This window comes from Leucopleurus acutus (assembly GCF_964270905.1).
Source record: "Leucopleurus acutus genome assembly, chromosome: 18".
Taxonomy (NCBI): domain Eukaryota; kingdom Metazoa; phylum Chordata; class Mammalia; order Artiodactyla; family Delphinidae; genus Leucopleurus; species Leucopleurus acutus.
This window is the reverse complement of record NC_139160.1, coordinates 9,573,754-9,595,170: the sequence shown is the minus strand read 5'-3', so window position 1 is coordinate 9,595,170 and position 21,417 is coordinate 9,573,754. Positions and strand designations below refer to the sequence as shown.

The 21,417-nt window shown below is 40.2% G+C and overlaps 1 protein-coding gene across 4 annotated transcripts in view; it reads left to right on the top strand.

Moving 5' to 3' along the window:
- Positions 1–21,417, top strand: part of STARD13 (StAR related lipid transfer domain containing 13) — a gene marked incomplete at its 5' end in the record, with an annotated part of 222,351 nt that overhangs the window by 31,206 nt on the left and 169,728 nt on the right. For 2 of the 4 annotated variants that reach the window (XM_082859467.1, XM_082859472.1), the window contains one exon: positions 18,882–19,144. The exons of the other annotated variants lie outside the window; for them this stretch is intronic. In XM_082859467.1, coding sequence (XP_082715593.1) covers positions 18,976–19,144 — 169 coding nt within the window. Of the gene's footprint in view, positions 1–18,881; positions 19,145–21,417 lie in introns of those variants that run through there. 4 annotated transcript variants of the gene reach the window in all.

Here is a 21,417-nt window from a genome sequence, read left to right as displayed (position 1 = left end):
TCAGAGCACAGAGGAGGCTCACAACACACTGACTGTGGGCAACCATCAGGCACCATGTGGGAGGAAGTTGGTAATCCTACAAGACATCATATTTTGCCAAGACATTTGATTAAAAATTTGGTCATTGATCGGGTCCAAGTTTAATTCCATTAAGAAATGCAGATATGCACATTGACAGATGCTTTTCCAACATTTTTTTAAAAATGTACTATAAGCTCTATTCTTTTTTTTTTTTTTTTTTTTTTTTTTTTTTTTTGCGGTACGCGGGTCTCTCACTGTTGTGGCCTCTCCCATTGCAGAGCACAGGCTCCGGGCGCGCAGGCTCAGCGGCCATGGCTCACAGGCCCAGCCGCTCCGCGGCACGTGGGATCTTCCCGGACCGGGGCACGAATCTGTGTCCCCTGCATCGGCAGGCGGACTCTCAACCACTGCGCCACCAGGGAAGCCCTATAAGCTCTATTCTTGCATCCATCCCAGGCATGTCCGCTCCTGCTCTATTTTCTCCATACACTGTGTTTCATTTATATATTCAGGAACATTTTAGTTAGAATAATCAAAGGAAGAAATAAACAACAGTTAATTGGGAAATGGACTAATTCTAGAGCCACAGTGGCGGTCATCATAGGAGGAGATGGCTGTGATATAATTGTTCTTCCTCCAGTGACTATCAATAGAGTGGGTTTTGCCAGATCTCCTGAAGCAATTGCTACTATAAAGCTCCATGTGGAGCAGGACTATTGTCCCTCCAAATATAGACCCTCTATGTTTGAGGGCCAAGAAATCCAATGTCAGAATGAAACAATGGAAGTCTGCCCAGAAACTTCTGTAAAAAACGATCCCTTTGATAAAACTGACTAATAAAGAAATACCACAATTGCTCTTTTACCAGTAATCGTTTTAAACATTTGATTATAAATGAAAATTTTGTGGTAGCTTGTGACCAAGAAGATTCACATTTGTATGTGTGCTTCCCAAAGGGAGAGATGGTAGGTATAGTATAAGCACAGAAAGAGGAACATAAAATGTGAAGCCCTAATGCCTAGCTCAGGCTTTAGTAGATGCAGGGCCTACTGCTAAGATACAGATAGAGAGAATATATGCCAACCTTTAAACTGGATCTGAAGCCCTCCCCAAATTGCTCATGGGTGACGAGGCCTGCCTGTGTATTTCCATAGAATCTTGTGCTTTAATATATTGTAATACTAGAGGGTACCTTAACTGTTGTAATTTGTTGTCTTCCCCATGTAGGGGAGGTCTACATCTTATTTCTTTATGCTCAGTACTTAGCATAGTGCATGGCACATAGTGGGTACTCACTAAAAATAAATAAAAAATAGTTGTTAAATTAATGAATATTCCTGTTGGTAAAAAATTTATCATCCACATGGATATGTTTTAACTATAAGGACATATACAGCTGATTTGCTGTCTACTCCCTAAGGTGAATTTTATGTTCTTGATAAATAAGTTGTACATTTGTTTTTGTTTTTTAATTTTATTTATTTATTTTTTGGCTGCACAGCACATAGTTCCCCGACCAGGGATTGAACCTGTGCCCCCTGCATTGGAGGCACAGAGTCTTAACCACTGGACTGCCAGGGAAGTCCCAAGAAGTGGTATGTTTACTCTGTGTAAGGTGTTCTGCTAATCACTGTGGAGGATACAGAGAATAAAAGATGTAAGACTCCACCTACCCCTAATTTTATCCCCAGGCTTGTGTGGAATGCTCCTCTTTAACTCACCCTGAATCATCATCTGTCAGTTCTTTGAGGGCTTAGTGACTGTGGTACAGGAATAGGTGCTCATTAAATGTCTGGTGAAGGAATGGATAAATGAATCTACCTGGTGCTTGTGGGCAATTTGACATCAAAAGCTTGGGGCTAACAGCTATCAGTGTAATGATGAAATACTTGAAGCTCTCATGGGCTTTTTTTGTCAGCTGATTGTGGTCAACATTCTTAACATGTAACTGCAGTAGAAGCTCCTTGAAGGCAGGATATTAACTATTTTGATCTTATTCATCATTGTATTCTCAGTCTCAGACACACTGTAGACTATCAGTAAATATTTGCTGAGTTAATGAAGTTTTGAATGTTTTGAGTCTTTGCAGAGAAAATTTGAAAAGTTAACAAATAACAGTGATAGAAAACACAGAGTCAAAGAGAAATAAAATGTTTTGGGGGGCTCACTGTAGTCAAGATCATGTCTTGCGGGGGTGTGATATTTTTATAAATAAAATTTATAAATTTTAATCATATTTTGGATAGATCTTGAAGAGACAGAGTTTCAACAGGCGTAGATGTCCAGCAGAGGACTGACTTCTCCCTTTTTTTTTAAAACTCTTATTTCAAAGTTACAGAATTCCTTGATTCAGAGACATGGAGTTTAAAAATTATACAGAATTCTTATCTTTAGGTCTGCAGAGAAAATCAGTTATTTTTAAGGTGATTTCTTTTTTAAATCACATGGAATGCTGATAAACATTTTTTTTGAGATTTAAAAGAGAGGGGTTTCAGAATTTAATCATGAAATTAATGTTAAGTACTAAAACACATTCCTGTAACGCTTTAAGCTATTTTAGTACCAATAAAAGACTTTAGCCCTTTCTTTAGAACTAAAGCCCATTAAAATCAATAAGATCTTTAAGAAAAATAATTTTACTTTTAGTGATAAATCATAGTAAAAAATATGATGCCTAAAATATTCACCTAACCATGTAAGACATCTGTGTCTCTGCAGCAAGATCAAAACCCTCAAAATTAAGGGCCTTTGGACCCTGCCTGTGTCTATAGTTAACAGATTTCACAACCTGGGAAAGTCCACAAACTCATCTTCCTTGTTGATGAAAAGAGGGGCTTATATGAGAACTGTGCCTCTCAAGCTTTAATGTGCCACTGACCACCTGCAAACCTTGTTAAAATGCAGATTCTGATTTAGTATGTCTGGGGCAGGGCCCAAGATTCTGCATTTCCAGCAAGTTCCCAGGTGATGCCCACGTTGCTGGGTTTTGACCCCACTGTGAGTATCAAAGGATTAGAAATCTTTTGCTTTCTGCTGCCCCAGGATCCTAGGTAAGGTTTCCAGCATGAAAAGTTTGTTATCAGACATAACCTGGAATTATGTATGGTTCAACTACAAAAGGCTTCTGGAAGTCCTTCTCACTGAATGTGCCCAATGCTTGGCATTACTTTACCACTTCGACTCATAGGAATAATTTTTCCTGGCACATAGTGGGTGTCTTTGGCACATAGTAGATTCTTCTTCCTTCATTTCTCCCTGACAAGTGCCAGATCATAGTGGTAGTTAAATACCAATACTTAATATAATATGCTTTGTGTGACTTTAGGCTCCTTTAGGAATCTGGCCAACAGTTATTGTATCATCCGTCAATCATAAAATCTAATAATAATTTCTTGAGCCCTACTGGGTATAATGGACATAGTATAGACTGTATAATGCAAGGTATATATCATTATGCTTTATTTGCAGATGAGGATACTGAAGCTAAGAGAGATATAAGTGAAGTCTAGGGCCACCTAACCAGTAAGAGTGACCAAGATTTGAACCTAAGTCTTGCTGGGTCCCAAGCTTTGGTCTTTCTACTATACCACACTGCCTCTCTGAGGGAGGCACAAGACTGGAAAGAGGAAGGTTCAAAGATGTGCATGGCATATTATGGGCTTCTAGAACTTTTTAATATAAGATCACTAAGAGATAATACAAAGCATCTCCAAATGAAGTACTCAGTGATTATTTCAGAAATAAGTTTTGTGGTAATGCAGACGTGAAAGGAAGCTGTGTGTGCAAGAATGGCTTGGAAAGGCTTCCCAAAGAAGGGGGCCTTTGAGTCAGGTCTTGAAAAATGATTCGGAATTAAAGGAGCAAAGAAGGGAGCATCACAGACAGTGGGGACAGAGGTAGAATCACTTTCCTTCCAAACATGAAAAATTTTAAGGCTTTTTCAGGCAATAAGAAGGGCGTCCACCATGACAGACCATTAATGCCAGACTGAAGAATTTGGATTTCATCCTTTTATCAGTGGGAGACCTCTTGATGTTTATAAATAATATGTCAGAACTATACTGTAGAAAGAATAATATATCAGAACTATACTTTAGAAGGTAACTCTGGCAACTAGGTATGTGAAAAACTAGAGCTAGAAGAGTTGGGAGGCAGCAAGATAGATGGTTAGTTTTTTCATCTGTAAAATTAGGAAAAAATACTACCTCATAGGGTTGTTTTGAGAATTAGATGAGATACAGCATGTAAAGCACTTAAAATGGTGCCTGGCCCATAGTGTTAAAAAATGTGAGCTATCATGTCAGCTAGGTGTGAAGGCGAATTAGCCTAAATTCTGCATTTATTTACGCTCAACTTTAGAGTTAGTTCTTCCCTTAAGGAGCCTCTTAGTACAGCGTCAGGCATATTGAATGTCGTCACTGCTAGGTAGTGTGACAGGTGTCATCATTATTTTCCTCTTTTGCTCTTCCTCCAGGCAGGTGTGCATCTGTGTCATCTTTTCTCTAACTTTACTGTCACAGGGCAGCACAATGACTCTCCTTTGGCTTAATGTTGCTTTGTGGCTTGTATCAATCTTTCCTCCACTAATTCTACCCCAGTTACTGCATGAGAAGGCTTCCTGAGCATGCGCTCTGCTTGGAATGAAAGAAGGGCTGCGATTCTGAGAACAATTTTAAAATAAATGGGTGAGTCCAGGTTTTCTAAGAAAAAGAAACTCAAGGTGGAAATTCCCTGCAGAAGAATTTGATTGGGAGTGACATTTGACATATATCAGCAGCTTTGGGTTTTCATAGGTTAGTCCTGATTTTAAACCAAGACTTAACGTACTGAAGTAAAAGGTATACTAGACATATTTAGTTAGAACAGAGTCCAGTCCAGAAGAGGAGAGAGAGAAAAGATATGGTGTGGGGGAGGAGGGATAAAGTAACGGTCAAGTCACCAGGTCCCCAGGCTTCATCCTCACTGAGTAGTCAGATCCCCTTCTGAAGATCACTTCATTTTCTCACATACAGAGTGAAAATACCATTTGTGTATGTGCCTTTCATCCAGCATTCCATTCTACCAAAATTTATTATCTACTCCTGTGGGCCAGGCACTAGGCTAAGTGCTGTGATACAATAATGAGCAGAAATACACATAGTTCCTGCCTTCAAAGAATGTACAGACTAGGGGCATAGACAGATATTAATCAAATAATCTCCCCCCCCCCCAAATATTATAATGCAGCTATGTCAGAAGCTACAAGGGAGAAGTACATGTGCTACATAGGGCAACAGGAAAAGTGTCCTTAAGGGAAGGCGTGTTGAGCAGTGGTTGCTTATGCCACGCTGGGGGTAACTGGTGTTATAGCCCAAGAAGAGGGAACTGCGTGTTCCATTGCCTTGGAAGGAAGGCCAGTGTCCCGGGAACACAGAGCAAGAAGGAGGATGTGACTATTGAGGCTGCAAGAGCAACTAGGGGAAAAACCAAGCCAGGCCCGGCAGGTCTTTTCAAAGGATTGTCTTAAAGGGCTGTTGCCATCATCAAGTGAAACAAAGAGCCTAAATTTATCATCCAAAACCTTTAAAAATTATACAGTTCTGAACAAATGGGAGGCAATTTACTTATGATCATGAGTATTGCGCCTCTGAGTTATACTAAGAGAATTGTTCCAAATATCATTATATAGCTTACAATAAGCATTTATTCTACTCATGGAATCAAAGAACAAAATTCGGCTGTATAATGGGTCATAAAATCCTCTCCAAAGAAAAGTCTAGGCCTCCACCCGTTTGATACATATCATGTCGGTGATTTCATAGAATCATAAACTCTTAGTTTGGACCTTCCTCGCTACCCTGTGGCATTTCCAATGTGGCTGATCACACTGAAACTGAGATCCTCTAAGGATGAGGACCTCCTAGCTATCAGAGGCAACTTATTCTATCTCTGTACTTCGAACCTGCTTCAAATTTCTCACTCATATTTTGGATCAAAACCTGTAAAATAAGGGCAAGGGGGTGGGGGGATGCTAAGCTCACAGTGCGCCAAGCGCTTCACATCCATAATCTAACTTAACCCTTACAAGAGCCTTATGAGGCCTAACCTCAGTTTTACAGATGAGAAAACTTAGATGCAGAAAATTGAGCTAATTTGTATTTGTCCAAGCCCATGTAGTAAATAAGTAGCAGAGCCTGACTATGAATACAAGCTGACTTGACTCCAAAGCCACAGTTCTAAGTGTTCTAGAACTATATTTTAGAGCCACTTAAAAAATATTTTGATAGTTACATCATCTTTTGAAAATCTGATGAAATCCAAAGACCTATGCTCTAAAAAGGTGAAAATATGCACAACATTTTGCAAACAGCGTCAGTTTTGGAGACTCACAGATCATAAGGAAATATACCCATGCTATTGTATTTGTTGGTTACCACATTAGCTTCATTAGGACAGAGATCACTGTCTGTCTTAATCATTGATGCATTCCCAGCACTAAGAACGTTGCCTGGCACAGAGCAGGAGCTCAAAAAATAGTTCATGAATAAAATTGATTCCAAATGCTTGGGCCCATTCACCTAATTACTTAGAGCAGGAGGATAAAGTACAGTATGGAGGGGCTGGCTTGGTGCAAAATTCAAGAGAACCACAGAATGACTTCCAAACCCTGATTGTGGACCCCAAGGGACCTTCTGAGTCCAGAGTTGAGAAATTATAGGCCAAGTTTGTTTTGTTTTGTTTTGCTTTTTAACTTTAAAATCATTTTCTCTTCCTCTACTCTCAGAAAAGGATATTGTCTTTAGTAATTTCTTTTTAAGCTAGAATTTTAAGTACACTAGTAAAAATAGCCCTTCTGAGTAAGTTTTCGGGAAGTATTTGGATAAAAGTGCATAGACCACTTTATCCGACTGCTTCCTAGTGTCACCACTATATTATTTAAATGGATTTTGCTTGTTGTTGGGGAAGTGAGAACTTTAATATGCTTATGTATATCTCTAAAGCTGAAGTAAATATCAGCTCTTGGTAAATAACTGTAAGGATATTTTATGTTATTTCTCTCAGGTTTTAAAATAGCTGAAAAGAGGGCTTCCCTGGTGGCGCAGTGGTTGAGAGTCCGCCTGCCGATGCAGGGGACACGGGTTCGTGCCCTGGTCCGGGAAGATCCCACATGCCGCAGAGCGGCTGGGCCCGTGAGCCATGCCTGCTGCTCCTGCGTGTCCGGAGCCTGTGCTCTGCAACGGGAGAGGCCACAACAGTGAGAGGCCCGCGTACCGCAAAAAAAAAAAAAAAAAAAAAAAAAAAAAGCTGAAAAGATAGTTTCCTATACCTAAAGATTCGGTCTGTGCAGTTGGTAGTTCTTAGCACTCCTATTGAATCTTGCCCAAAAGGCAACATTCAAGAAGTATGATACAAAATCCTTTTTCAACGAGTTTTTCTTGGTTCAGATGAACTGATAATCATATATACTTGCTTCCCTTATGTGTATACAAGATAAGTAATATATATACATATAAACCCATCTACATGAGGAAAGGGAAACCTTAAGAGACTAAAACAGTCAGTAAGTGGTAGAGCTGGGATGCTATTTGGTGCTTTGCAACAGGAGAGAAATATGATGAAAGTGGTATCCTGAGAAGCTAAACGTTCTGTGGTGTTCAGGATAGATGGTATTCAGGAGGCAGGGTTAGACAGGGACACAAGTTGGACTGTCAGAATCATCTAGGCAAGAGGGCTGGTCCCTACATGGTGGAGGCAATAACACAAGAAAGAATGGATGTGAGAGACATTTTGAAAAGGAAATCATAGATTTTTTTTGTTTGTTTTCTCTCTTGTTCTCTTTCTCTTTTGAACACTGAGGTTTTGCCTAATACTGTGGGAGTCACTGAGGAAGTTCAAGCCATGTTAGACAGTATGCAGATTTTTCTTGTCTATGTCTGCCATCTGTGAGACACAGAGGCAGCTGGAAGTAAGGTTAAGTCTGAGGCTGCTTCTCCACACCTCCTGACGTGAATCGTTGGTTAGGCTTGATCCCCTTATTATAAAAGCAATATAATTAGTCATGTGATAGCATATTTGGAAAATGGAAATTTAAAAGAAATCATCCATAATTCTACCATCCTAAAAATGGTCATAATTATTTTTTTGGTGTGTTTCCTTCTAACCTTTTCTTACTGTGCATTAAAAAAAATTTTTTTTAATTGTAATCGTAGTATATACCACACCATTTTGTGCCCTACATTTTTTTTTTAAATATAAATTTATTTATTTATTTTTGGCCGTGTTGGGCCTTCGCTTCTGTACCAGGGCTTTCTCTAGTTGTCGCAAGCGGGGGCCACTCTTCATTTTGGTGCGCGGGCCTCTCACTGTCGCGGCCTCTCTTGCTGCGGAGCACAAGCTCCAGACGCGCAGGCTCAGCGGCCATGGCTCACGGGCCTAGTTGCTCCGCGGCATGTGGGATCTTCCTGGACCAGGGCACGAACCCGTGTCCTCTGTATCAGCAGGCGGACTCTCAACCACTGCGCCACCAGGGAAGCCCCTGCCCTACATTTCTGATTTGCAACAGTACACTGATTGATTAACAGAATGCCGCGGGATTAGATTTTCTAAGGTAAAACGTGCTGAGAAAGAAGCCAAGGCCAAGGACAGCCTTTGAGACCCCCAAAGTCAGGGAATGAAAGAGGGTATTTTAAGTTAATCAGAGATTGAGAGTAGCTTTGATATGTTCTAGCCTTCTGTGCAGCAAACAAATGTTTGGTGCTTAGTATTTTCCTGTGATTGATTAGTGCTGAGTCATCTTGGTGGAGCAGCATAAGGAGAAGGTAGCCACGCCCGGCTATCTCTGTTGTACTCAGTCTGTTTAAACAGGTTTGTGTCATAAGACACAGTGTTATTATGATGTGCTCTCAGAGGTTGGCCAGAGGCGACTGTGCGCTTTGTTAAACATCAAGCTCTGGAGAAATAATAACATGAGAAATCTCAGGACAGCCTCTATATATTTGTGTACACACATATATTCTCTATCAGAAAAGAACACCCCATCCTACCCCCAGAAAGGCCGTACAAAACAGGCATAAAAGCCAAGCAATGCCCTTTTCTTCCCTTAATTCAAAGGAGCACCAGTATAAGGAAACTTCAAGGGAAGCTACTATTGATATAGGTTTAGAAACCTGCTTTGCTTTTAAAAGTAGAATTGTACCAGGACTTCCCTAGCATAGTGGTTAAGAATCCACCTACCAATGCAGGGGACACTGGTTCGAGCCCTGGTCCGGGAAGTACCCACATGCCGTGAAGCAACTAAGCACGTGCACCACAACTACTGAGCCTGAGCTCTAGAGCCCATGAGCCACAACTACTGAGCCCGCATGCCAGAATTGTTGAAGCCCGGGCGCCCAGACCCCGTGCTCCGCAACAAGAGAAGCGACTTCAATGAGAAGCCCATGCACCATAAGGAAGAGTAGCCCCCTCTCGCCACAACTAGAGAAAGCCCGTGCTCAGCAACGAAGACCCATTGCAGCCAAAAATAAATAAATAAATTTTTTAAAAAGGTAGAATTGTACCAATTTTGAAAGATGATTAGACAAAGGGTAGCTTGTTTCCCAAAGCCAGAGTAGCATCTGATGGGTAGATTCAGGACTTCATACTGTTGCTGCCTTCCCCGGCAGATCCCTCTTCCTTCTGCCCAAGCCTGTAACTCCTGAATTCAGTTTGCCTCTTAGTTCTTTACCATTCTCCATCATAGTCCTTCTTCTAAAAGGACTATTACCTCCAGGAAATAGCCGCAGCAGAGAGGTATCCCCTGACTTTAGAGCTTTGGTGGAGACAAAGGGACAAGAGTCAAGAGGAATATTGATGGAAAAGTGTGTCCTTTCAACTTGAGTCTTAGAATCAGCGTCTCTATGATGCAGCAATTTGGGATTCTAATCTCTCAATAACTGGAGAAGGGTGTCTAGCATAGGAAATTACTTATGCATTTTTTTTCTCTTCATGAGCATTTTCCCCCCAATATCGTCTCTCCCTCCTTCTCTCCCAGCTCTGCATCTCACCCAGCTCTGTATCTCGCCAGCCTCAGCACTACTTTTTCTGCTGTGTGTGTGAGTCTACTCTTGTTCCGATTTAGCTGACCCTACTCTGCTCCCACGGGCACCCTCTGAGCACCTCTGTTGTAGCACCTGTAATGCAGCCCTGTAATTGTAACTACCCTCAACTTTTCCTATTATAAATCATACTGTTGAGAAGAAGAGCAGTGTCTTATTCATCTTTGTACATTTGGTGCCTAGCACGAAATATACCTTAGAAATATTTCACTATGAAAGGGTGAAAGAAGCTGTAACATGAGTTAATTAGTGGCTTTGTTTCTATTTATGACAAGATACCAGCAAAAAAATCATATTTTAATTATACCAGAAGCACCTTTGGTCAAATCATTCTTCCCAGCCTAAAAGAGGTCCCTCCTCTTGTTGCCCAGCCATAAGCACTGAAATTTGTCTTCCCAATCACCTCCAAGTTCCATTGATACCAATATCTAGGGCTCTAGAGAGCTATGTTGCTACCTTCTCAAATTCTTAGTGCTTCTCTCTGTATGGGATGTGTTCTAATGTCATTCCTCCTCCTGGCACCACTTTCAGTTCTTTAAAATCTAGATTAGTGGTCTTATGTTAGGAATAAAGAGGGAAAATAGTCTATCATATTCTTAGTATACTGAGCTGAATTTATCCAAGAAGGCATCTGTGGTTTAACTATATAAACAGTGCGATTGCATTATTAATCCTGCAGTCTTATTCCTCTTCAGTTTGTGGGCCATGGTTATTTCCAAACTTTACTTAGTACATAACTGTTGCATGACACCAGGTGGGAAGCAATTATATATAAAAATGGACACTGGATCCAGGGCAGCAGGTCATTGTACAATTTTTTTTTTTCTTTTCTTTTCTTTTCTTTTTTTTTGTGGTGAAAATACAGCATTTATTGCAGGGAGCCAATCAAGGAGAATGGGTGGGTCATGCTCAAAAGACCTGACCTCCTTTGTGTTCAGGTTTCAGGGAAGGGTTTTTAAAGGCAACATTAGAAGTGAGGGTTGCAGGGTGCCTGATCAGCTCATGGACATTCTTCTGATTGATTGGTGATGAGGTAACAGGATGATATTTTAGGAATCTCAGTTATTAACCTTCTGGTTCCAGCATACCATCTTAATAATGGTGTGCCTTTCAATGGGCAGTCTCAAACGTTTACAAAACAGATACTTTGGAGCATCAATAAAGAATTTCCCAAAGGATTCATCATAGGATTTCTTTAATGAGCAAGTTTCCCTTTCATATTCAAATTATAATTTGAGTCAACATAAAGAAAATATATTCACTGTTGTTCAAGACAGAGAAGGAGATTATAGAATCAAATCTGATGCAGATGAAGATAAGCCTCTAATAAGTCTCTAAGAACAGACAAATTCCACCTAAGGGACTGAAAGATCCTGTCTAATAATCTAAGCAATTCTTTAAAAAAAAAAGAAAAGAAACACCCCAAATTAGCAATTACATGTATTTTCGATCAGGGCAAAAATATATAGGTTCTAGAAATACCAGACAATAAATTAATTTAAATCTCCAGGAAAATTTTTTAAAGAATTATTAAAAGATGTTTATGAGCATGAAGAAATAGAGATGGTTGACAACCCAGATGCAGAATGGGTCCATGAAGAACACTTGGCCCAATGGTGTTCAGCTTTTTAATTGAAGGCACAACAGGCATGCTTAAAAATTTGAGGCTGATTCAAAGCTAAGGAAGATAGATTAATTTTTTTATGCCCTTCAGCCTCTCTCTGTGGAGAAAGGGTTGCTCATTTCCTCCAGGCTCCCTATTTTCACAAGGGACTTGTGAAAATTAAATTGTCCTCTGTTTGATGCTCAAAGCATATACTTTTGCCCCTAAACAACAAAGCAAAGTATGTGCATTTCAGGCTCCTTTTGGAGGAAAAAACCTTGAATCATCTGCTGTCCAGTCCTTATCCAATCCAAATTGTTGTAGCAACAGCATATTGCCTAACATATATGCATTCACTCCTCTAGACATTCTAAATTTTATCCTTGGAAAAATTCAGATCATCGTTTATTCAATTTTTTACTCAATCATTTATTCAATCAACCGCTATTGATTTCCTCCTATGTGCCAGGCCTTGTGGTGGGCACATAGGATGTGCATGAAATAAACCTGGTCCAGACACGACAGTCTACTGGGAAGGTAAGGCAACGTATAGGTTAACGAGCAAATAAATAGGTAATTACAAATTTAGAAAGTGCTATAGAGCCAACACATGGGGTGCTGCTTCCGCTTAGGTAAAGTGAACAGGATGGCCCATCTGAGACTGCATGACTTAAGATGATGCTTGAAAGCTGAGAAGGAGCCAGCTATGGGAAGGGCTCCGTGAAGAGCATTCCAGGCTGAGGAGTAGCACGTAGAAAGAAGACGCTAAGGCAGCCAGGTCTAGAGAAAGCTAGTGGGGAGACTGTGATGAGGTGGGAGTGGTGAGCTGGGAATAGAGCACGCAGGACCCCGTGGGCCAAGTAAGAAGTCTGGATTTTTTTCCAGGTGCAATAGAAAACTTGGAGTATTTTAATCAGGGAAGTGATACGATTCAACACATAGTTTAAAAGATCACAGAGACTAGCATACTCAAACCATGTTTTCTGAGGTGCCCTCCTAGAATTAATTTTCCTATATAGTGCTTTGTTATCATACTATTATGGACACTGAAGTGTCAGTTAAGAAACCATGGACTAAGGTTTGTTACCATATCCAATATCACTGAGGATGCTGATTCTTTGTGAGGACCCAGGAAAATTTTCCCTGGGGGTCTCAATATCTGGTGATGTGTGTTTATCTTGAATCACTGCTTTGTTTTTATCTTATGAATATGTTAAATCTCATAACTGATCTTGTTTCCCTTTTGGCTTGTCTGTTAGGAATCTTAAGCCACATTTTCAGCCACCTCCTGCAAATATACAGGGTTGTGTGGCTTGTATGTCTGTGAACTTGGCTTTCTTATGTTTCCACCTTTCCATTACCTTTTTCCAAACACACTTAACTGTTTCTTTTATACTTTTATAATGCAGGTTTTTTCATTAGCTACCTTAAAGAACAAGGCAGAATTAAATAGTTGGAGGAGAAAATCAGGAATTAAAAATATCTTAATAAATTTAAAGAACTGTTCTTAAGTTTGAAAGTTCATTTGTTAAGTACAGGATAGAGAACACTCATTTAACACAGATTTTATGAAGACACAGAAACACCACTTAGACTGACTCTAACACAGTCTGAGGTGATGGAGATAGCCTCCCACACAGCACTTAACATTGGTGTAATGGTGAGTTTTCTTTCTGTTTGCCCTGGCAGACTGTCCCTTGAGGCAAGGACCACATCGCATTCACCATTATATCTTTCATACTTACTGCAGTGCTGTGCAGGCATTCAATTACTTAATTCAAATTAATACCATGCTGAATTAATGATAGAGTAAATATAGATTAAAAAAATAAAACCTCTCATTATCTCAGACTGGATCAGCAAGAGTGCAATCCCTTGAGTTCAGGAGGTACCCACACACTATGCCATATACTACTGTGCTTGGCCATATCTAGAGCTCTAAGTTTAGGGTAGGAGCAATATTTTTAAAGAGATACTGACAGACTGGAGCAGATCCAAAAGACAGCAGTCAGTTTGCTGAATAGTTAGAAGATGTGTGGTTTGATGGAAAGGAATGTTTAGCATGTGAAAGCAGATTCTTATAAGGGACAGGTTGGCCTTCTAAAAATGTCTGAAGAACAGGCATATGGAAGAAGGAATAGATTTGTCCTAATTCCAGATGACAGAATTAGAGCCAATGGATGGAAATTATAAGGAAAAACTTTCTTAAACATCTTGTAGTCCTCAGTGAGATAATATCCTTCACATATGTTGGGTAAAGCATTCATTAATTGATCTGACCGTGACTTGTATAATAGGTGAGTGGTTGGATTAGAAGATGTTTAATATCCTTTTCAAATCCAAGATGTAAAAACTTTATGCCCATAGTAGTTGCAATGAACAAATGGATTGCTTATTAGCATGTAACAAGCTAATCTAATTGATGTGCCACGTAACCACTATTTACAGGTATTAACATGACTGTTAATACTAAAGGTTTTGCGTTAGTCATGAAAATGTTTCCAAAGGCAGTAGGTTTTGACAGGGTGAGAGAGTAGGAAATCACACAGTTGCAGATCTTTGAAACAACTTATAAAAGTGAAAGAATTTTGGTTTGGCTGCAATGGATGGGTATGGGCAAAGAGCCCAGGACAAGTCAGACCAGATCGCTGGCCATAGGAACTGGAGCTGATGGTTGGCTATGGTCCCCAGGGGATGGAATGAGGGCAGAGAATGTGCTCGCAGAGGCCTGCAAAGGTGAAGTTAACTAAAGAGAGTAGCGAGGGCTGAGAGGCAAAAAAACAAAATCTATTACCACTCACAAGCCTTTGCAGTAGGATCTGGACTCCAAGTGGGAGACACGGCCTAGAGGTGGAGAAACTGAGTCAGAAGAGAATCCACTCTGAAACCTTTTGTGGAGGGTCCTGGTCACGGCTGCGAATGTTAGTATTTTTGGCTGGCCTGCATTGGTCCTTGGGCATGTGGTGTATGTATGTTGAAAAGGTCTATTGACAAAGAGCGGGGCACATACATCGCGAACCAATTAGTAGAGATTCTCAAAATGAGCTTCAGAGCCCACAGGAAGGCTTTGACATTAACCCACAACCTTTGGATTCAAGTAATTTAAAAGCAGCCCTCCAGATCGGTTCTGCTTTTTTTCTACTGACCACTTGTATCTCAAACATTTTCCTACTTGGCAGAACTACCTTGGCTCCCTCTGCACAGGCTGACGAGGAGGCTGGAATGTGTGTGAAGGAATAGAAGCAGCAGCAGACAGATGAAAGCACAGTGAGCCATTCCTGGCTTCTGCAAAAGCGCTCCTCGCTTTCTGCCATGTGTACACAAAATTCCATTGAGCGCTAATCTGGGATCATCTATCAAAAGACTTAAAATTTTTAAATACCAAAAGTTTTGTTTAGAGGTCAAATTTCGGAGTTTTGACTGTATTTGGAGTGTGTGCATTGGGAAGAAATGCCACAGAGGAGGCCAGGCAGTACACAGAGTTAGCCTTGAGGATGAGCAGAAAGCAGAGGACAAACAGTCTACCCTTCAAAAAAGGAGTTGTTAAGCAAAGAGATGGTCAGGCTGCCTCTTCACTTCAGTATTGGGGAAGGGATGGGTGGGTCTCCAGTTCTTGGTCTTTTACTCCAGAGAGGGCCCATGGTTCTCACTGGTTAGTTAAAGGCTCTGGGCTATGTACCTTACTCTAAAGACACCTCGATCTCAACCACCACAAGAATTTAGTCATCCTATACCTATATTTCCACCCCGCTATCACATACAATTAAATAGGATTAAGATGATTTTCAGTACATTCTTCCAAAAATTTTCTCCCTTATCCAATTTCCCCAGCACCCTTTTAGTGCCACAGTTTTTCCTTCCCTGTCCCTCATGTGTAACAGTGGAAAGAGTTAAAATATCATCAGCTTGGAGATACACAGAGACTCTACACTTGGTTGTTATATGACCCGGGACATTGCTTCACCTCTGGGAGTCTTAATTTCCTTTTCCACAAAATAGGATAGCACAAAGCGTTGCCGTGGAGATTAATTAAAGACATGAAATGTAAATAGCATAAGGCTTAGCACTCAGTAGGTGCTTAGCACTGTCAGCCACCCTCCCTTTTCCATTCCCCCTGTTCACTGTTCTTGTTGGCTCCCAATATTCATCTGTTTATCCCATCCCTGAAATAGTCTGAGTGAAGATTCTTCTTGATGACCAAATTAGGAGAGAGGAAAAGTAGTTGAAAACTAAAAACTAGTACCATCCATTTTTCTCATTTTTGAAGGAACTGGAATGGAGGAAATCCAGCATCTTGGGTTTTCAGCACTCCCTCCCTCTCTCTGGTTCCTTTGGTCCTCACTCACCAGTCAAGAGCAAGAGCTCTCTCCACGAGATGCATGGAGGACATTTCAGCCCAGGGAAGATTGTCAGCAGTTTCTTGATTTTACATTTACAACAAGCAGAACAGAACTGCCCACCCAGTGGTGATTCTTCTAACACTGGGACCAAATGATGAAAACAATTCATTGAAAGGGCGCAGATCTCATAGCAATACATTAGCATAAAACAAGGCGATAATGATGCTAATGAGAAAATAATGTTACCTATCTGCTTTAAATATGGTATTTTGGACACAAAGTGGCAAAACCACGGTGAGTAGTTGCATGGGTTTATAGATACTACTACCTTAACCATAAAAAATAAGTTGGACATGGCACAGGGAAGACAAAGATGTTGATACATGATCCTTCGTAGATCCCTTTATTAAAAATCAGACTGATTTTTAGAAAAATTGGGCTTTACGCTAAGCTTTCTTTTAATTAGGAAATTCAAATTCTTCTTTTTTCTCCCTAATTTACATTCAATTCTTGTTCTTCATTGCCATCTCCTATGAAATACTATGTTTCATGTTGTTGTATCTGCTTATATATATCAAAGAATACATATTTACGATCTTGATGTTTTCAGAACAAAACACCTCAGGACTTTCAACGTGTTCATGTATTCATTATTATGCAAAAAGGAGGCATGGTGAATTTTCTTTTTTTTTTTTTTTAAATAGTAACCTGGCCAGGATACAGTGCAGTGCTTCTCAGGAAGAATCGTTCCATTTACTTTTAAAATGCAGCCAAGTCAGTGTTAAACTCCAGGGTTGGCACTGGGAATGGTCAGTCTTTCTTTAAGTGTTATCCACAGCTAAAAAGCAACTACATATCATTTCCTGCCTTTTCCTTCCCTTTGCTTGGTTTCCCAGCACATATGCAAAGTTCCCAAGTCCCATGATCCGCTCTTCTTTCTCTCTCTACACTTCTTCTACACTCTTCCACTGAAAAGTGATAACTGGCAGGTGTTTACGGCAGGGACGTCCCCAACACTGGACTATCAAACTGAAAGCATGTACACAAGGTGGCTGACATCAGCATCTCCATCAGATGGCAGCCAGTGCTGGATCTGAGCTTGGGGATTGGACCTCACAAGCATCTAATACTGCAGTGGAGTGCTAAGCCTGTCTGCCATTCATGCCCAGGCTTCTGGCATACCAGAGTCGCTAGATCTTAGATCCCTTTCACCATCCACAAAAGATCCCCTGGAATAGAAAAACTCTGATCAAATCCTAAATAAAAATGAAAAAGGAACACCCCTTTCCTTTCCTGCAGCAACGCTGACTTGAAAACCTGACCCTTACTTACTCTTGCATAATTATCGGAAGAGGCTCACAATTGCCATAAGCGAGAGTACATTCCAGTGTACGCCCTAGGGATCTTTATTAACGTGCTCATTTACCTAGTAAGATATTTACACGAAATGAGCTGCTTCTCAGAATTGCAAAGTTCCCACAGGGAAAGATGTTAGGACTGACCACCGTTAGCCACAGCAGCAAGAATCGAGGACCTAATTTAAGTCCTGTTGAACTTTCAATTGAAAGTTTTTATTATTAGGATTCCAAATCCCAGGCCAGGCTATGTTTCAGTTTGAGACAGCCAAATATAAGAACAACTTGGCCTTATGCCTCTTTTTCAAAGAACTTTATTCCCTCAGCCCCAGGTTCAGAATTTGATACCATGTTTTCTATGGACTTTTTTCCTCTTTACATCAAACAATGTTAAAGAGAAAAAATAGGGGAAAAATGCTAATTACCCCCATATGTATACTCAGATATGGCCAAGTGGAATTACTCACGTTTTCCTTAAACACACACTGTGGTTCCCGATCTCCACACATGTGGGCACAGACCCTCCTGCAAAGCCCTCCTCAGTCTCTGCCTGTCAGAATCCCACCCATATTTTTAAAGCCCACCCAAATGTCTCTTCCTCTGTGTGGCCTGCTCTCGTCACCCCAGTCAAAAATAATATTGCTTCCTCTAATATTGCTCTTGTGTCTTTCTTGAGGCCCCTTTCACATAAGGCCTGTGTTATATGCTTTTGCATAACTTCTCTATTGATCCCAGGCAGCTTGGCAACATCAGCATTGCATGGATCTGCATCTTTACAGTGATTCCTGGCAGTGTCTTAAATGTGAGAGGTACTTCAAAAGTACTTTACTTCTGGGTGATTAAAAATTGGAGAGGTGGAAAATTTAAAGGGGTAGATACTTAACAAATACACGTGTGCTCTTGCCTCTGCCAGTCTCATCTGTGAGAGCTCTCAGCTTCCCATGCAGAAGGGGCCTGGAGCGTATTTACTCAGGGCCTTAAAGCACTTGAAGTTCACTTTTCACTGGAAAAGCTTTATTTATTTCTTTGTAATGAAGGGTGGTAATTTATCCTAAGCTGTTTATGCTTATTTGAAGTAGTTTTTCACTTGTTTCTCACATCCATCTTTTAGCTGCCTTGGAGAAGGCGAGTGTGCTTTCTCTAACCCTTACAACCAGAAAGATTGATTTCCTATGCCCAGGGCTTATTTTTTCTTCTGCTGCCTTTCCTCTTCCCTCTCTCTTTTCCTTTGAACTCTTTCAGTGAGTGCTGCTTCTCGGGGCTTAGTCAGCTCAGAGGCAGGGCAGTACTCACATTGCCTTCCCGCATTGTGTGGGGATCAGAGAGGCTGGACCTGCCTCTCTCCGGGGCTTGGGGCCGACTGTGGACCGTCCCATCTCCTGTCTTCCTCTGATTGGCTCTGCGAGGTCACGTGAGGCCGGGGGTTGGAATTCTGAGTTGTGGCTTTTGGCACTCCTTTTTCTTTTTAAAAATCGCTGGGTCTGCTGAGCTCTGCTGGGCTGGATGCCTCGCTCTGTAACTGAGACTGAAGGCAGACGGAAACAGCCACAGGGCAGACTGAGGGCAAAAGAAAATCTGCCGGGATGTTCAGTCAGGGACCCAGGACCCCAGCTTCAGGTTGCTACTATCTAAATGCCATGACACCTGAGGGCCAGGAGATGTATTTGCGATTTGATCAGACTGCGAGACGCTCTCCTTACAGGATGAGCCGGATTCTAGCACGCCATCAGCTAGTGACTAAAATTCAACAAGGTGAGTCGCCGGTAGTGGAAGGCTGTTGCTAATTCTGATTTCTGTTGGCTCTCTTTCATGCTAACCCAGTTTTTAAAATTATTGTTTTCACTTTACAACATACGGATTTCTATGCCAAGCTGCGCATACCTTTCAGAAATAACTTAAGGCTGCAGTTTCAAGCAAACAGTGACAGCACTTAGCTGCCACATAACTCAACATAAAGTCCACAAAAAACTTCACGGTAGGACAGTGAATCATAAATTTCCAAGACTTATGTGTCTCTACAGAATAAATGAGACAGGTTTCCTCAGTATGTATTTTAGGAGCTTTTCATTTTTAAACGTGACAAGTTCCACACACTCTGTCACATTTAAAACTTGGACACTTGTTTATTTAATTAGGAGAGGGTGGGAAACTGACTTCCACCCCGCCTAGATTCTTTAGAACACTCTTAGTGACAGGAGAAAGTTAAAATTCTATTCTTAAGGGCCTTGGGCTGACAACCAGTGTCACATTCTCTGCCTATTTGTACGTTTATGTCAGCAGTTGCCACTGATTTGTTGATACTGTTTTTCTGGTAAAGGATAAGTGTCTGCTAATGTCAAAGCAAATCTTGTGACAGAAGCACCAGCTTTATAAGGCAGAGAGGAGAGGATATTGATTACAAGTTGTTACGTGTTCCTTTTTATTCTCAGGGGGAAAAAAAATCACTAAAACTCATCATTCTCCAAAAATAGTTTAAAACATGCGCTTTATCTTAGGATAGGTTTGTAGAAAGTAGAAAGGTGAACATTCCTAAGAAACTTCTGTTGCCCATTTAAAAGACACACACACATACTACACATGTACAATAAGTTTATGAAGTTTATAATCACCCCCTCCCAGACTTCTAAATAGCTAAATTATTATATTGGTGATACATAAGTTGACCAGGATATTCTAGAGCCATTATAAAAGTACAATTTCCACTTAAATAAATAAGTTTAAGATTATATTGAATTTTAGAGGGGAAGTTGGGGTTTGTAATCATGAAAATCTTATTGTAATGTTTCCAAAAGGAACAATATGTATTCTAGTGAGCAGCATTTGATGAGATTGTTTCCTTGGAAATTAGGATTTGTTTTTAAAGGTTCAGGAACTGGTTATGTGTGAAGGATACTGGTACTACATACCGGTCTGATTTCAGGAAGGATATTATGTCATTCCATAAACTCTGTGTGCATGTCTTGATTGAATAGAAACAAAAGTAATTATTTCCTTGTGGCTTGATTTAAAAATACACTAGGCTTATAATAAAAACCAGCTCCATTTTAGTTTTAGAGATTTCTGACAATGGTGCTTTACCAGACGTCACCATCATTATGGACATAGGGGCTCAATAAATGTTTGGTGATGATTTGATGATTTGTAGTCTGCACTCTGAATGTTCCTCAGCATGCTTATGAAGTGTATTATGTTAGAAACATTGCATACAAATAGTTTGAAATATCTTTGTAAGTCTCCTTAAATGAATTTGCAATGATTGATTTCATTAAAAATTATATTCTTTCTGGAATGAAGATTGTTTTTCCATCGAGGACTTGAAGTTATGAACACATGCATGATCACTGAAAATGTATTCTGTTTCTGTGTTTCATTTTGCCTAATTAGAAAATTTGAGCATACTCACTTCTTTTAATACTGGGCAATGGAATGTTTGAAGCTAATGAATGCCTAAAAATTAAATGACAGTTAGGATCATAGGGAAGCATGAAAGAATTCCAACAATCCAGTGGTTAGGAACTCATTATTTGTTAATAATGAGTTAATAATACAATGCACGATTGTGTCGTAAGACATTGAGAAAGCAGAAGCAAAATGATTTTACTGGGTTTACCGTATGAGTAGATTGGTTTACTGTAATAGAGAATAACAGTGTATCACGCACTGCTCAGAGCACTTTATATATATTCCAATTTATTTTACCCTAAAAAAATAAATTCTTGTAGGTAAGTACTATTATTATACCCATTTTACAGGTAAGAAAACAGAAGTACATAGAGTTCAAATAACCTCTCCAAAGTTACATAGTAGGAGCTGGTATTTGAATGTATCTTAACTAGAGACCATGCTCAATAATACTCCAAACCATTTTTTAGTTTTTATAATGAGTGTTAAACTACTGAACCTATGGTTGATTTCTGGATTATATAATATTTCAATCTTTTCTACTCAGGGTACAGCAATGAACCATGTTACAGAATCACTGTGAGATTTCCAATCAGGTCTTATTTCTCTAGTGGAAGCAAACT